This window comes from Lampetra fluviatilis, chromosome 31, assembly GCF_964198595.1.
Source record: "Lampetra fluviatilis chromosome 31, kcLamFluv1.1, whole genome shotgun sequence".
Classification (NCBI taxonomy): Eukaryota; Metazoa; Chordata; class Hyperoartia; order Petromyzontiformes; family Petromyzontidae; genus Lampetra; species Lampetra fluviatilis.
This window is the reverse complement of record NC_136305.1, coordinates 8,336,193-8,353,993: the sequence shown is the minus strand read 5'-3', so window position 1 is coordinate 8,353,993 and position 17,801 is coordinate 8,336,193. Positions and strand designations below refer to the sequence as shown.

The window sequence follows — 17,801 nt, the reverse complement described above, 5'->3', positions numbered from 1 at the left end:
AACGCGTAACTGGCGTGGTGTGTGAACATCGCCATTGGGGAGACAAAGGCGGACAGGCGTGGTGTATCCAAGTCCAGGGCGAAGCCGGGTAGTTAAGCTAGTGTGTATTTAAAGGGAATTACTGAGTTCACCGATTGACCGACTTCATAATATTGGGGCAAGACGGGGGGGATTATCTGCCCCTTACATAAACATCCAATAACTAAGAGCGTCTCACTGCATGTCCGACTGCTTTTGTTGCCTCGACAAAGAGAACGGCCTCATGAAATCCACAGACATGAGCCTCTACTAAAACTCTCCAGGTCATCGTTGATGATGAGACTCAGACTCTCACTATTATAACTACACTGCCCTCGCACCACCAAAGAAAGATAAGATAGCCTTACAGACTGTAGGGGCAAGTGCTGTTGGCGAGCACCTATGAAGGCCGGCACGGCACGCGAGTGAGGGGTGGGGTGGCCAGCACCATGCGCGGCCACCTTTGTCCCCCCACATACTCATTTGAGGCCGAGTCGACCTCGGGGGATGGGCCCGGGACGGGTTCAGATATCCGTCACCGCTTGTCGGCGGCGAACTTTGGTCGCCGGGTTGCGCACGCGGCGTGCGACCGGCCACTCACATCGGCTGGAGTGGTTCACGTCGTTGGCGGAGGGAGCCAGGCCCTCCATGTCGCTGGGCCGGCGTGGCCGCGGTACGGCGCCGCCATCTCCGTTCCCGGGGAACAGGCTGCTGCTGCTGCTGCTGCCGCCGCCGCCGCCGCAGTTGCCCTGGCCCAGCCCGAACGCCAGGGGGAAGGGGCGCCGCACCCGCGGGAAGGTCCGTCGACCTGCGTCGCACCCAACCCCACCACCAACGCCACCAGTCACCACCAGTCACCACAACCGCAGCGGTCAGCGCTGCTCTCGTCACCAATACACTTCAAACGTGAAATGTAAACGTGAAATGTTTCATGATCTGACAACCAACGCGCTTTCCCATAATTTAGTAACTGTTTTTCACTTTTTACCGTGCTTTCATCATGGATATTATACCGCATGATACATCGTAGTATCTTTCGCCTTATCGCAGCGTACCCCGATTACTACAACAGGTGAAACAGCATCATCATCAACGTTACCATGTCCACAAAAGCTGAATCATGATCACCACTGCTATTACAACAACAGCTTAAAGATTATGATCGTTGGAATAACCATGACAATATCTGGTTCATAATCACGATCAATACCACCACCACCACCGGTCACCCCTACAACGCAAGCATCAGTTCAAGTTCATCGACATTCATTCTGTGTAACCAGATGAGAACTCAACCAAGACCAGGATGAGTCTCATTTGCAAGAGTGACCTGGGGGGCATTAGTCTGCTAGTAGGAGGCGATGATTGCTACGGCTCTTTGTGTGTGTGTGATCCCAACCGAGTGATTTGTGGTGTACATTTTCGAACTTTGCCAATTTTGACCGTGACGCCGACTCTTGCGAATGACATCACGGTGTCTCTGATAGACGAAGGGGCACTATTGACCTCACGGTCATTACACACGCAGCAATAACCGATGACGCATCGCATGCACGAGGTGTGCAGCGCAGAGGGTCAGTGGCTGGCGGACGGCGCGGGAAGGTGCGGTACCATCGCTGTTGTCATGCTGCTGGAAGAAGCCCTGGAGGCGCCGGGGATAGGTGCCGCCCTTGCCAGCGCGTTCCATCAGCCTCGTCTCGTACTCTACAAGGCGGAGGGCGGCCGCACGGACACCGCACACACGCAGAGGTTACACCGGCGCAGTCTCGCACATTCACCCAATCACACAAACGCGACCATGGCAACAGAATGATCCCTCTACTCCAGGTCATCGTCGATGGCGAGACTCGAATATTGCAGTGATGTCCCTAGAGTGCTGTAGTGCCACAACGTTTCAAAATCCTCTTTCTATCAAGAGAGAATGGCCAAATTTTAAACATGTCGCGCAACCTGAGACACACAGCCCAGTTCCATCTATTGCATTTATGCTGATTAAAAGTAAACCGAAAGGAGTTCAAATCTTGATTTAAAGTTTTCGTGACTGCAGGGATTAATATTCTTGGTTCTTTCGGTAAAGTCACGTAGAAGGGAAATAATAACATAATATTAATATAAAAAAAATATTACTTTATTATTTCCCTTCTACGTGACTTTACCGAAAGAACCAAGAATACGAAAGGAGTTTGTTTCACACCAAAAGAATTGAGTTAATTCATCTGAACCAATGGTTTTCTCAACAGCAGGGAAATAGAGCACCCTGTTCCGACTCTCTATGGCCTCATCAGTAGAGTGCGGCCCACGAAAGAGACCTACGCGGTTTGTTCCTCTGCAAACAGCGGTCCCTTACCCGAGTACTCGTGATGGTTGTCTGGGAAGCTCTGAGCCCTGGACATACGTCCTGGATGGTAGCTGTCACTGTTGAGAGGGCAGCAGGGGAAGAGGGCAGCAGGGTGAGGAAGGGCAGCACAGGGGAGAGACTCAAAGGGGTGGCCTGGTTGGCCCAGAGATCAGAGCACTGAGCTACCACCGGGCTGAGTCTTGGGTACGAATCCAGGTTTCAGCCACTTGCTGTGATTAAACCGAGTTCTCAAGCATAAGGATTTGACGGTCTCTGCCCAGTCAACAACCGTAACATTACATTTGGCAGAGCACTTAATTTTGCTAAATTTCAACTGTTAGAATTTACTTTTTGTTTATTTGACTGTCACGAGAAGAACGTTACTTGCAGTGAGAGGGCGAGTGGGAAAGCGCTGCGCCATACTCGGTGGGAACAGAGGTCACTTGAAGGGATCTTAGCAGTAGCTCGGTGGCATATGCTTCTGTGGGCTGTTATCAACACAGAGTGCTGCAGTGCAACTGTGAGATATTTTAATTATTCATCATCTCATCTCATGACGAGTAAAAATCACGTGTTCAGGGAATATTCTGTGGTTTTGCAAAATAACCCCAGAAAAGAGAATAATAGGTCAGATATCTCAAAGCAGTACGAGATTCAGTGCAAAATCTCATGGATAAATAAGACAACGTTCTATTGATTCTTCTTATTATTATTATTCTGTGCAGTAGTTATATAATTATTACAAATAGAATGTTGCGGAACACTCTGTGCAAATTAAGTTAGAATAGGCATTACGTTTAAAACCAGCGAGAACGGAGAAAAGTAGAATGTTTCTGTGGAAGGGAACATTCTTTTCCATCCCGGCCAAGTTAGGAGAAGGGGAGACCCCCCCCCCCCCCACTACAGGCCCGCTCGCCGCCCCCCACCTCCCCCCCTTTGTGCTGAGACTGGGTGGTATAAGGGGGGTGTAGAAAGGGGGAGCGATGGTGCAGCAGTTAGCGCGCCGCGCTACGAACCCAGTGACCCGAGTTTGATCCCTGCTCACGGCCACCAATACCAGTGATGATTGTCTGAATCGGTCCGGGGCATCTTCTAAGTCGACTCAGCCTCAAATGAGTACCTCGTGCGATGCGTTAACATCAGCACTGGGGATACAAATGTGGCCGAGCGCGCTCTTGGCCACCCACCCCCTCGTGTGCCATGCTGGCCTTCATAGGTGCTACTCGCTAACAGCACTTGCCCCGACAGTCTGTTAAGGCCATACGGAAGATCTTTTTATTTGTGGGCGGGGGTGCTGATACCTCAAGCAGCTGTCCAGAGACTGGCAGCTCCCGCCGATTGAGTTGTCCGCACTGCTTAGTGGGTCCAGCATCTGCGCACAGATAGGCACACACAGCCAGCGGATCACGCACCTCCTTGCCTCATCACACGCACCTCTTCGCGCAGCTCCGTAGCGTGGGCGCTGACGCGGCCCCAGCGATTGCCACGTTCGCCACCTGCTGCAGAGGTTCGCGATTCAAATCCGGCAGGGCCATCCTGGTTAATACCGCGGGATCATTAATTGTAAATATACCACTACGCGCCATCCACTTCACTCACGGTGGATGTTAAAGGTCACCGCGTGAGGTCATTCGCAAGGCAAGGCCATTGTGTGCCAGCGTCATGGTCCAAATAACCAAAGAAATGCCCGCAAAATTCCTCAATTGGAATCTACATCGCAATCATCACTGCCAACTATGAAAACTTGGTAGGACCCCTCCTGGAAAACAGTCATGAAACTGAGCGAGGCTCTCCTTGGTAGGCAAGCGTGGTTCGTATGGGCGCCCTCTCTTCGTAGCCCAGCGTCTGGCCCGTGGACCCCAGTGCAAATGCACCGCCTGCACACTCAATATCTACTCCACCGTCTCTACACAACAACGGCAGGCAGCAACGCGCCCCAAACACACGCCTGAAACGTACAACTCAAACACCTCCACACAACTATGTGCACGTCAACACACCTCAATCACTCAGCTAACATCCTTCACCTGTTACCACGACACACGTTCTCACACCCTCCTCCTGATCGGGGTTCTTATTCTACCCCTGTACGCGTGGATTTCTCCTCTGGACGATCCGGTGTGTTCTCGCATACCAGACACCATTACAAAGTGTTTGGTATGCGAGGCCTGACACCACTCAGTGGGTAAGAGAAGGGCAATAACATTGTTATTGCCAAAGACGAAGGCAAGTGTAGTCACGCAGGCATCTATAAAGGCTGGCAAGAGGGCGTTTTGCCGAACACTCCGGCCTGGCCGTCTTTGTCTCCCCCAGCTCTGGTGTTTATACGCCGCACCAGGTGCTCCTTTACGTACGGACGTTGAACTTCTTTCGCACCGTACGCAGCAGTCCAACTGTGCTAATCGGAGGTACGGGAGAGACTGGGGTTGAACTAGGGGGCGCAAATCCGGACCAGTTTAGATATTCCCCACTTGAGTTAGCCGCGGCTGGGAGTCGAGATTGGGTCACAAGGTTCATCGGGCAATGTGCTCAACACTTACACCGAGAAAGGGTCTCATGACCCGTACCAGCAGCAGCATCGTTGTCCCCCGTCGTCTGCGGTAATTAAATCTGCCGTGTAACAAAGGTAGTCTCAGAGTAAATGCGGGATTAATGGCAAACACTAAACTCTTGCCAAATGTAGGGATATGGAATATCTAATTCTTAATCAATGCTTACCATTTTCTGAACGGGTCACACTTTTTAAGCCCTTTTGTCCTAGAGTGGAAGAAACACATCTTGTACGGTAATTAAATCGTATGCTGAGCTTGGCCACTGGCAATCGACTCCGGGGAAACGATCATCCAAGTTCTCGCAAATCGAGGTCTACATCCAAGTTGTATGCATATGTATGTCGAACAGCTTTTGCACCGTACATAGCCAACCGTGCTAATTGGAGTTATCACAATCCAAGGTCTATACGAATAAATAAAACATACTAATATTGTGAAAACCCTCGAGGAGAATCGGACGGCTGCATTGAGACTGCACGGAGAAAGCAACAAAAGAGATATATCAAGGGGGAGTCGGAAACGAGAGAAACGCTTTTGCCAAAATAATTAACGGCAACATAATTTAAAAATATATATAACGTGCCTGTTGGTCCGTCTGTTCCGAGCGTTCTGATTGGCTGGAAGCCAAAGGGTGCGCAAGGTGGCCGCGGGAGGGAAGGGCATGGGGGTTGTCCCGCGCGTTGGTGGGCACCAGGGGGTGGAGACGTCGGGATGTTAGGGGTGTGGTAGTTGGGGGGGGAGGGCATCGTTCAACGACGGGCACTTCCACCACCGCCGCCACCACCCAGCCATCCGGAGGGTCACTGCCCACCCGCCCGCCCGCACTGCCTTGCGTCGTATCCGCACTGCCCATGGCAAGCGCAATCACCAATTCCATAAATAGAAAATGAAAGAATCTCTCAAATGTGACTGCGGCGGACCACAACAAACAGTGGAACGCATCGTGAACTCATGACAGTCCATGGGTCTCTCTGCGGGTCGATGGCTCTCCGTGCGAGTCGATGACTTTCTGTGGGATTAACCGATTGTGCCTGGAAGCCAGCTGCTGGACTAGACGTCGATTCAGAGCTGCTACTCAATTCACATCCAAAAGAAGAACAATTATCCTGTACGATGCACCAACTAGACCCTTGACCACAGGAGCGAGCCCACCGTGAAATCTGAAAACTCAAAGGTCACATTGATGCAATACCACTTAGTGTGGACACCACACAACACGTGGTGGTGTGGACACAACACGTTGTGGTGTGGACACAACACAACACGTGGTGGTGTTGACACAACACGTTGTGGTGTGGACACAACACGTTGTGGTGTGGACACAACACGTGGTGGTGTTGACACAACACGTTGTGGTGTGGACACAACACAACACGTGGTAGTGTGGACACAACACAACACGTGGTGGTGTGGACACAACACAACACGTAGTGGTGTGGACACAACACAACACGTAGTGGTGTGGACACAACACAACACGTAGTGGTGTGGACACAACACAACACGTAGTGGTGTGGACACAACACAACACGTGGTGGTGTGGACACAACACAACACGTGGTGGTGTTGACACAACACGTGGTGGTGTGGACACAACACGTGGTGGTGTGGACACAACACGTGGTGGTGTGGACACAACACAACACGTGGTGGTGTGGACACAACACAACACGTGGTGGTGTGGACACAACACGTGGTGGTGTGGACACAACAAGTGGTGGTGTGGACACAACAAGTGGTGGTGTGGACACAACAAGTGGTGGTGTGGACACAACAAGTGGTGGTGTGGACACAACACGTTGTGGTGTGGACACAACACGTTGTGGTGTGGACACAACACGTGGTGGTGTGGACACAACAAGTGGTGGTGTGAACACAACACGTTGTGGTGTGGACACAACACAACAAGTGGTGGTGTGGACACAACAAGTGGTGGTGTGAACACAACACGACAAGTGGTGGTGTGAACACAACACAACACGTGGTGGTGTGGACACAACACGTTGTGGTGTGGACACAACACAACAAGTGGTGGTGTGGACACAACAAGTGGTGGTGTGGACACAACACAACAAGTGGTGGTGTGGACACAACACAACAAGTGGTGGTGTGGACACAACAAGTGGTGGTGTGGACACAACACAACAAGTGGTGGTGTGGACACAACACGACAAGTGGTGGTGTGGACACAACAAGTGGTGGTGTGGACACAACACAACACGTGGTGGTGTGGACACAACAAGTGGTGGTGTGGACACCACACAACACGTGGTGGTGTGGACACAACAAGTGGTGGTGTGGACACCACACAACAAGTGGTGGTGTTGACACAACACAACAAGTGGTGGTGTGGACACCACACAACAAGTGGTGGTGTTGACACAACACAACAAGTGGTGGTGTGGACACAACACAACAAGTGGTGGTGTGGACACAACACAACAAGTGGTGGTGTGGACACAACACAACAAGTGGTGGTGTGGACACAACACGTTGTGGTGTGGACACAACACAACACGTGGTGGTGTGGACACAACACAACACGTGGTGGTGTGGACACAACAAGTGGTGGTGTGGACACAACACGTGGTGGTGTGGACACAACACAACAAGTGGTGGTGTGGACACAACACAACAAGTGGTGGTGTGGACACAACAAGTGGTGGTGTGGACACAACACAACAAGTGGTGGTGTGGACACAACACAACAAGTGGTGGTGTGGACACAACACAACAAGTGGTGGTGTGGACACAACACGTGGTGGTGTGGACACAACAAGTAGTGGTGTGAACACAACACAACACGTGGTGGTGTGGACACAACAAGTGGTGGTGTGGACACAACACAACACGTGGTGGTGTGGACACAACAAGTGGTGGTGTGGACACAACACAACAAGTGGTGGTGTGGACACAACACGTGGTGGTGTGGACACAACAAGTAGTGGTGTGAACACAACACAACACGTGGTGGTGTGGACACAACAAGTGGTGGTGTGGACACAACACAACAAGTGGTGGTGTGGACACAACACGTGGTGGTGTGGACACAACAAGTAGTGGTGTGGACACAACACAACACGTGGTGGTGTGGACACAACAAGTGGTGGTGTGGACACAACACAACACGTGGTGGTGTGGACACAACACAACACGTGGTGGTGTGGACACAACACAACACGTGGTGGTGTGGACACAACACGTGGTGGTGTGGACACAACACGTGGTGGTGTGGACACAACACAACACGTGGTGGTGTGGACACAACAAGTGGTGGTGTGGACACAACACAACAAGTGGTGGTGTGGACACAACACAACAAGTGGCTACTCATCCGGCCGTGCGCGAGAGGAAGAGGGCAGACACTCACGCAGGGATCCAGCGCTTCGGGGATGAACTCCCCCTCGCTGTTGATGCTGGTGTAGGAGCCCTGGCGCGCCACCTGCTGCTGCCCGGCGGGGACGTGTCCGGGCGGAGGGGACGCGCTGCGCTCTCCCGACGGCGAGCCTGGCGCACCGGCCCCCGCCGCAACACGGGTCGACACGCAGCAAACACCGCGGAACGATTACCGGCACGCAACGAGGACAGAGATTCAGCCCCCCCCCCCCCGCCCCCCCCCCCCCGTACAGCGTTAACAGACTTTTGCGACAATTACTGGGAGCAAAAATGTGGACGAGGGGGGCAGGTGGCCCGGCGCCACGCCCGGCTGCCTTTGTCTCCTCGGCGGTGGTGATGTCTGCACACTGCACCAGGTACTCGTTTAAAGCTGAGTCGACCTAAGGGAGGTCCCACCAGGATCGGTACAAATGTCCGCCACTGCTATTGGTCGTGAGTGGGAATCAAACTCGGGTCGCCGGCTTCATGACGCAATGCGATAACCACTGCTCCCCACAAAACAAACCGCATGACACACGACGCACACCACACAGCGATACGTACCGACAGGACAGCGTCACATGCCAACATACACCACACAAAGCACAAACGCACACCCCACAATGCACAACACCACACAGTCGTACAGCAACGCATGTATAAATAAGACGCAAATACATACACGCCATGGAAATTGCATACGGCCACATACGCCACACAACACATGCTGCCAGACATCCCAAATGTGGCACAGCACGGTGCCATAGGCTGTGGGAGAGGGCAATGCAGCCAAATCAATCGTTGCACTTTACTTATATGCTCCCGGCCTTAAGCACCCCACATTGACCAGGATGGTGAAGTACGATCGAATAACCCCAACGGCTTTGCATGGGGAGACCCTCATCCAGCAATGGGCTGACAGATACGTACTGATCCACAATAGATGCTTGGGTCAGGCCACGAAAATGGTCTCGCCATATTGATGTTAAACTACCCCCCCCAACCACCAGACATATCCAAACAAACTAATTGTCACATGGTGTACAATGGTTCAACCCACCGATTATTATTGTTTCGACTCACACCGGTTCAGCTGAAGAACAATTCCCACAGCCGAATTAATCAATCAGACACAAGGTTTTCGCTTGCAGCCGCGTCAAACATCCTCGGGACAAAATCCAGGAAGTCAAGAGTGTGAACACTGCAAACTGCATGGCTTTGTGACCCGGGTCTGCCTTGAAAATGAGACCCTCAGTCTCCACGGGCTCTCCCCGCGTGGTTTAAAACGAGTACGTTACATACGCAAGACGTTGGTAACCGATCGCTCTCCAGGTTTCCCCAGCCTCCCTGGGCCACGCAGCCCCAGGCCCTGCGGCCCGCCCACCTCGGGCTATCAGATGGGCAAAGAGCCCAACCTATTGTAGCGATGGCGGCCTATGCGAGGGGCAGGAAGGGGAAGGCCTCGGCAGGCAGGCACGCACCGCAGGAAGTCACCGAGGCAATAAACACACATACCCGCACTAACGCACGCGAAAGCTCACCAACACTCACTCGTATTACCACACCACTGCTCGCTCACCCATACGAAGGTGCAAAGACAAAACAATCCCCATGTAGCCTTCAACAGAATGTTGGGACAAGTACTGTTAGCGAGCAGTACACTGTGGATTTGGCGTGATTTGGCGCATAACAACATGACTGGTTGTACTGAGCACCAATAGCAGTGGCTATCAATGCATACCGATGGTACAGCACAAGCGTTGGTACGTGCCAGTGCGTGCCAAAAGTGCACAATCGGCTCCGGGGGCACGTGGTATGTTGTCAGCACGTACAAACAGTACCAGCACTGGTTTGGTTGTCTGCCAGCGCGTACCGACAGCTACCAGCAGGGGCAGCAGCAGCCACAGCGTGCGGCAGTGCACGTGGGCAGCACAGCGCCGCTGCCGCAGCAGCGGTGTACGCAAGCGCGTACCGACAGAGAGGTGGCGGCTGCGCGGTGCGTGGGGTCCGCAGCGCGCGATGTCTCCCAGCGAGTGGGACGGCTTCATCTTCCCGCTGACGGTCATCGCCGGCTTCCCCAGCCCCGAGTCGTCCTGCTCGGCACAACGGCACAACGAGCGGCCCCCACCGTGAGCGGCACGCACGTGTGTGCGTGCGTGTGTGTGCGCGCGTGTGTGTGTGCGCGCATGCATCAGTGGGTAGGGGGCCCACAGCCGAGGGGAAAAATACGGCCCCACGACTTCATTTCATAATGTCCCGCAGCCATGTGAGGTCTGTTGCCTAGCACTTGGAACCGGCTGGCAAACGATATTCACCTATAGTTCCAGATCGTAACACGCACAGTGTTCAATCACTCGCGCGAAGACAGGGAGAGAGGTCGGCTTCAGAGGCGTGAGAGAACCACACACGCGGTGAGCCGGCTCCAAACAATTGTCCAAGCTTTGCGGTCCTCTACATATGAAGATGTTATCGGCCAATTAATAACGAGTGTTTAACATGTGGAAGGAAACCGGAGCACCCATGCAGACGGAACAGGTGGAGTGCACATTCCTGCTGTACCGCCTTCTCCTGGCGAGCCAGGACGTGGCACTTCCTTGACACCCACCGAAAGGGAGTTTTGAGAATTTAAAATGTATGTTCTACCCACCTTTTGGCGGCCTTGGTCAAGTGCTCAGTGAAACACCACCATTAAGGGGCAGACCAATCAGTTTCAAGGACAATGCATACATTATCAAAGCTACATGAACGTATTGGCAGAACAGCGGTGAAGTTTAACACACCGGTCCTCATAAAACAAGAATAAAATCTAAATTTGAACTGACATTCATCTTCCGACTGATTCGACATCACGAGAACTGATTTTGATGTACCCCACAAGATTTTCTGATCGGAGTTGTGGAAAATAAACAATCATTGTGAAAACATTACATTTTTACGTAACGCGTACCGGTGCACCGCCAATACGTTGATATTCCATTGGCTTTCTTATTTTTTTGCCACGAGCAAGCATAGCTAATGCAAGCTTGACGCTGCCTTGCATCTTATATTTATCTGCCACTGCAAGCATCTGGGCGGCACTAATCGTGAGCTTGAGGGGAACACGTGTAACCTAGCAACAACACTGTGTTTAAATTGTGATTTAAAGCTTTCGTGACTGCAGGGATTCATATTCTTGGTCATTTCGGTAAAGTCACATAGAAGGGAAATAATAAAATAATACAAATATAAAACAATAAAAAACAATTGTTTTATATATGTATTATGTTATTATTTCCCTTCTAAACAATAAAAAACAATTGTTTTATATTTGTATTATTTTATTATTTCCCTTCTACGTGACTTTACCGAAAGAACCAAGAATAACACTGTGTTTATTACTTGTAGTGTGCTCACTCAATTTCTGTCTCTTACAAGAGGCCAGTGTGTGTGTGTGCGCGCGTGTTTATGTGTGGCTTGGGGGAGTGACAATGTAGCGGTTGGCGCACTGCGCTACAAACCTGACGACCTCCAGTTGTATTCTTGCCCATAATAACAGTGGCGAATATCTGAACTGGTCCTGGGCCTCCCCTAGGTCCACTCAACCTTAAATGAGTACCTGGCAAACAAAGGTGGCTCAGCGTGGTGTTTACCAGCCACCCCCTCGTGTGCCGCGTTTGCCTTCACGAGTGCTACTCACTAACAGCACTTGCCCCAAAAGTCTGTTGAAAGCTACACATGGGATGTCTTCAATGTGTGCTTGGCCACCAAAGGTATCTGAACGTCCTATTTGGCCCTCCGATTCTACGACAGCCGAGCTTAAATGGTGCAGCTCTCCTGCAAGTAACTTCGCCGTACTCTTCACATGCTGCACAAAAATCCGATGTTCAACAAGGCAACTGCATGTTACTGAGCCTTTAACGAAACTAGCCCCCCTCCCCCTGCATCTGCTTCCACATAAATAGGGGCCGGAATGTCCAACTACCACATCCTCTCTCTTGCGTGGGCGACCTGACCCAGCGAGACCGATGGCGGTTGCGGAGAAGGAAAAGTAACTGCTCAGCCTATGCATCAAAGAGACACAACCGGTTATATAACATGGAATGTAAGGAACGCACGCACGGTAGAGCAGCGGTGCAATGAGCCCCAGCGGGCAGAGTTTTGTTTCCTGGTCAGGGCTGATATCGGTGATATCTGAACCAGTCCTGGGTGTGAGCCCTTCACCGACCCGCACACAGTGAAGTACGGTAAAACAATCCCCGCGACTGACATGGTGCGGGGAAGGCCTTCATCCAGCAGGGATTTGACAAAGGGGCAGTAAATTAATCACTTAAACAGTACCATGAAGGGAAATAACCAACTTGAATGTGTTACCTTCATATAAATCCGGTTTCTCTCATCAAACGTTTCCACTCTGTTACAAACGTGAAGAAAATAAATTCAGCTATACTGGATTCACTGTTGCCGTGATGGCCATGTGACCAGCATGTCAAATTCTATTATAAAAAAGTTTTGCTGCCTGGCTGGCTTCCTGGCTGGCTGATCTATTGGCGGGCAAGTGCACCGCAGTGATGTCACCACGCACATCTGAGTGATTACGTCATCATGCCCCAGCCCCCACCAACCCCCCACTCTGGATGTGCTCATGCTAGAATGTACAATAAAATGCATTTAAATTATTTTTTAAAACAACGTTGCTCTATGTTGCAGTGCCACCTGCAACTTTCCTCTGGCAAGCAACACGAACAGCTGCGCCCATGCAGGAACACTGCACCCTCAACCTCAGCGTAACAGTGACCTTTAGAGGTGGGCAAGGCAGGGTGAGTGTGTCATGTTGAAGTCGGCGCAGTAAAAACCTCACTAAGCCGGACTCAGAGGAACTTGGAAAGGCTACAGAAATAAATGTTTTAGATATCAAACTCTCAACAAAACTCCAACCGCACTAACTTCAGCGTCTCTACTGTCCCTCGTTGTCGCTCCCTCGCCCTGGGCCCAGTCTCGCTCTCTCGCTGCTTCTCCCTTCTCGCTTCCCTTCACTGGAATCAACTCGCACTGCAGCTCACAGAGAAATTGTCTTCACTCGGACCTGCAGCTTCCGTCCCTCACTTAAAACAACCCCCGAGCCAATCCTGCTACTGCAACTGCCTCCACCCCTATCACTACCCCAACCCCTATCACTACCCCAACCCCTATCACTACCCCAACCCCTATCACTACCCCAACCCCTATCACTACCCCAACCCCTATCACTACCCCAACCCCTATCACTACTCCAACCCCTATCACTACTCAGCCCCTATCACAACCCCAACCCCTATCACTACACCAACCCCTATCACTACCCCAACCCCTATCACTACCCCAACCCCTATCACTACTCCAACCCCTATCACTACTCCAACCCCTATCACTACTCCAACCCCTATCACTACCCCAACCCCTATCACTACCCTAATCGCTCCTTAACCACTCCCACCTGTTCTCCTGTCACCATAACTACACCACTTTTAATGACAACCCCACTCTTTATCTCAATCCACTCTCATGTTCCGTTCAATTTTATAATCGCTGTAAGGCACGCTATACATTGATATCAGACAAAATTGGCCCCTGCTGCAAAACCACCGCAGACCTTGTCCGCGAAACACAGCAGCGCCTTCCGTCGCGATAGCCTCACGCTACGAGGCGGGACGCGAACGGCGAGCGTGGCACACGATGCGCGAAGAGGGGGGTGCGCCGCACTTACGCGAGTGTCGCAGTCCACGGCCACCAGGAGGATGCGGAGGCTCTTCATGTGAGCGCTCCAGTCCAGCAGCCCCACGGCCTTGTCCAGGTCGTCCTGCGAGATCAGCGGGATCAGCAGCTGCACACCGCACACAGGGAGAAGGGGGGGGGGTCGTCGGCACCATCGTCGTCATCTCACAAAGCAACAACGACGCCACGGGGTTACGAGGGACATCCACCGTACGGCCAGGGGTGGGGGGGGGTCACCTGTGAGCGGGTGGGTGGGTGAGCGAGTGCGAGTGAATGGGTGGTTGGGCGAGTGGGGTGATCGAGTGAGGGTGGGTCAGTGAGCGAGTAACGAAGCAGGCGAGTGAGTCTGCAGGTCGACGAGTGGGTGAGCAGTGAGTGAGTGAGCGAGAGAGCAAGTGAGTGAGTGAATGAATAAGCAGGTGAGCAAGTGACTGGGTGGGTGGGTTAGTGAGCGAGTGAGTGAGGGAGAAGGGGGGGTGAGGAGGTAAGTAAGGAAGTGAGAAGTTGAGTGAGGGAGAGGGTGGGTGAGCGTATGAGCGAGTCACTTAATCAGTAGGGGAGTGAATAAGTCAGCGAGCAGGCGGGCGAGTGCATGAGCGAGCATGTGAGTGGGACAGCAAGTGAGCGAGTGAGGGAATGGTGAAGGGTCTGAGCTGAATGACAAAGTGAGGCTCTCACCTCGTTATTGGTGTAGTGCAGCTCCATCATCTGCCCGAAGCCGGCCTGTGCCTTCAGCCGGATGGCCTCGAGTTTGACAGGCCGTGGGAACTGGATGATCCTGCAGCAGAGGCACGGTCACTCTTATAAACTTTTGAAATAAATATGATAGCGCATTGCATTGTACGGAGCTCTAAGCTCTAAATCTTTTCGGTTATCCAAGTACATTTGTGCCCGAGTATGTGTGTAGAGATGGGCTGAATTGGTACAGGAGGATCTGTCTGCTCAGCTCCTGGCCTCTGAGGAGGAGGATGTTCTTGAAGGACGCTACTGGACAGTTGGAGGCAGTCGCCCTCCAACAACAAAGGAGAGCAGCGGAGCTCACAACAAGGATTAGAGCACCGGGCGGCTAAAACGCAGCAAGTTGGCGCAGTAGTGAGCACAGGTGGCGCAAATGCCAGTCATCTCAGTCAGTTATCCCAGAACACTTGGGCCCGTCCTGTGACCTCCTGCACTTCACAGGATGGCCTCAAATGTACCTGGCCTGGCACAAGCCCTGTGGTGACGTCACCGCCGCTGAGTGCTGTATGGCAGCTGTTGTGAAATGTGCATCTGCTCGAGTATTTGTGTCCGAGTCTCTTTCTACCTCAGTGCGTGTCTAATTGTGTCTGTCAGTTGGTATAAATGAGCAGGATTCTGCCCGAATGTCTATGTCTGTGTTTGAAAGAATGAGTGTCTGAATGTGCATCTGTATGCAGGAGTGTCTGTTTTGTATGTCAGTCTCAATGTCGATATCCATTCCCCTGTGTGTGTCTCAATGTATGTCCATCTCATTGTATGCATACACGTCTCTATGTTTAAGTACGTGTCTGAGTGAGTGTCTGTCTGTCTGTCTGTTTGTCTGAATACTGAAGTGAGTGCCTGAACGTCATGTCTCAAGAATCTGTACTTGTCCAGGTCTCACCGTTTCTCTCCCCGGTACTCGAACTTGACCCGAACGTCGGTCTGTAAAAACATATAAAAGACCACATATGAAACGTGCTCATGCGTCATATCTCACCAGCTTACAGACCTGTTGAGGCAAGTGCCATGAGCAAACCATGAGGGCCAGCATTGCACACAGAGAGATGGTGTGGCCAGCACCATCTTCCCGCACGTCCGGTTAGCACGGTTGGATACGTACGGTGCGAAAGAAGTTGACCACACATGCATACTTCGGCTATCTTTGTCCCATCCTCTTCGTCTCCCCAAGTATTCGTGTAAGGCCGAGTTAATCGACCAAGGACAGATTCTGCTGTGACATAAATGGGTACTCAACTCAGGTCGCTGGTATAATAATGCAGTGTGTGCAACGCTAAACCAGTCGCTCTCAACACCCACACACACAAAGAACCCCTGCATAGCCTCTAAGAGACTATTGGGGCAAGTGCTGTTAGCGATCGCTTATTTGGGCCTACACAGCACACACAGGGTTGCGTAGCCAGCACTGAATCTCGCCGTCTGTGTCTCCCCAGTGCTGATGTTTAAATTTCGCACCACGTATATTCATTTGACATTGAGCTGACCTAGGAAAGGCCCAGGACAGGTTCTGATACCATGTGTCGTTGATGTTAACCATTTCCAGGAATTGAACCCAGGTAAGTGGTCACCATTGGTCACCATGCTCGTGGCCTGTAATCCAGCACTGTGGAGGCGAGGGTTGGTGGATCACACAATAATTTTGAAACTCCTTTCGTGTGGGAGAAGACGGTAAAGCACAGTGTCAACTAATATCATCTGTCCTATCTGTATGGGATAGTGTTGCTCCCCACGCACTTAAGGGCCAACACAGATGGGTTCAAGAACAGGCTCGCCGTGGCTGCCAGCTCCTGGCCACTTCATGGCCTCAGCGGGTGTGGGAGTTTGACAAATCTCTCTCTGCGCAATCGGCCGCCCCTCGCCTCCAAAGAACTGGCTTGGGGCACAGGCCACACTACCGTGCGAGGCCCATGGACGAGGCTGCTTGGTGGACGATGGTGAAGGGACCAATGTATGGAGGAGGCTGCTTCTAAAGGTGGTGGCTGTGGATAAGGCAGATATAGCGTAACTGTAGGGAGGTGGTTGTAGGGAAGGGTGACTGTAGTGAGGGTAGCTTTAGAGAGGGCGGCTGTTGTGAGAGTGGTTGTCGAGATGAAATGCTGCGGAGGAAGGGGTCGTAGTGAGGGCAGCTGTGGTGGTTGAGGGTGGCTGGAGGAAGGGGTGGGGGGGGGGGCCTGTGCTTTGTACCGAGGGTGCTGCGGGGCCCTTATGCCGACTGGGGTCGACCCCTGGGGCCCTCTGCCGCTGGGACATCTTGAGGGCCACCAGGTCCTTCATGATGGAGTGGAGCGCCCGTTGCTCGTCTGTAAATTGGCAAAAACACACACCGCACAAAGTTAACACTCGCTAACACAACACTCTCCAACATCGACACGCACCTGCACCGTCACTCACCGACACCGACGCTCGCACCGACACTCATTCGCACAGATATTCACCTGCACAGAAAACTCACCAACACCTGCACCGAAACACACCCACACTGACACTCGCGCCGACACTCACACCAGCTCTGGTGCAGCAGCATGAGCACAATGGCCAGGTGTCGGGATCCCCTCCCCTCTCTCTCCTCAACCACCCCAATGAGCCATGCAGAGATGAGAGGGTGGAATGTTTAACAAACATAAATTACCCAGGTAGGTGCATTGTTTTGGTCGCGCTGATGGTGAGGCTGATGTTCAGCAGAAGAGAGTGAACAGCAATCACCAGTGCACATAATCACATGGGTGATCAGTCGGAAGCCATCTCCTGTTTTCACTCAGGCATCAATTATAATCATATTTATAATGAAATAGTTCAACTTGTGACGTGCACAGTATTTTCTCACTCTTGAAGAAAGCAACGACATGGTGAGATGGCGCCAACAATTGCCCAAGATTTGCAGTTCTCCATATGCTCAGGGTGTTATCGGTCAATTATTGAGTATTTGCCTGTGGGAGGAAACCGGAGCATGTGTGGAGTAAATCCACACATGCAAGGGGGAAACACTCTATCCCATTTGGAGGGAGCAGGTGGAGTCCACATTTTTGCTGTATTGCATTATCCTGGCAAGC

The 17,801-nt window shown here is 52.0% G+C and overlaps 1 protein-coding gene across 1 annotated transcript in view; it reads right to left on the bottom strand.

Annotated features, from left to right (window-relative positions):
- Positions 1 to 17,801, bottom strand: part of LOC144943512 (mitogen-activated protein kinase kinase kinase 3-like) — a 46,689-nt gene that overhangs the window by 13,489 nt on the left and 15,399 nt on the right. The window contains exons 4-13 of the mRNA XM_078871029.1: positions 16,936 to 17,051; positions 15,635 to 15,675; positions 14,692 to 14,791; positions 14,006 to 14,122; positions 10,256 to 10,376; positions 8,279 to 8,415; positions 3,658 to 3,728; positions 2,366 to 2,433; positions 1,630 to 1,722; positions 620 to 826 (exon numbers count right to left, since the gene is read on the bottom strand). Coding sequence (XP_078727155.1) covers positions 620 to 826; positions 1,630 to 1,722; positions 2,366 to 2,433; positions 3,658 to 3,728; positions 8,279 to 8,415; positions 10,256 to 10,376; positions 14,006 to 14,122; positions 14,692 to 14,791; positions 15,635 to 15,675; positions 16,936 to 17,051 — 1,071 coding nt within the window. The remainder of the gene's footprint in view (positions 1 to 619; positions 827 to 1,629; positions 1,723 to 2,365; positions 2,434 to 3,657; positions 3,729 to 8,278; positions 8,416 to 10,255; positions 10,377 to 14,005; positions 14,123 to 14,691; positions 14,792 to 15,634; positions 15,676 to 16,935; positions 17,052 to 17,801) is intronic.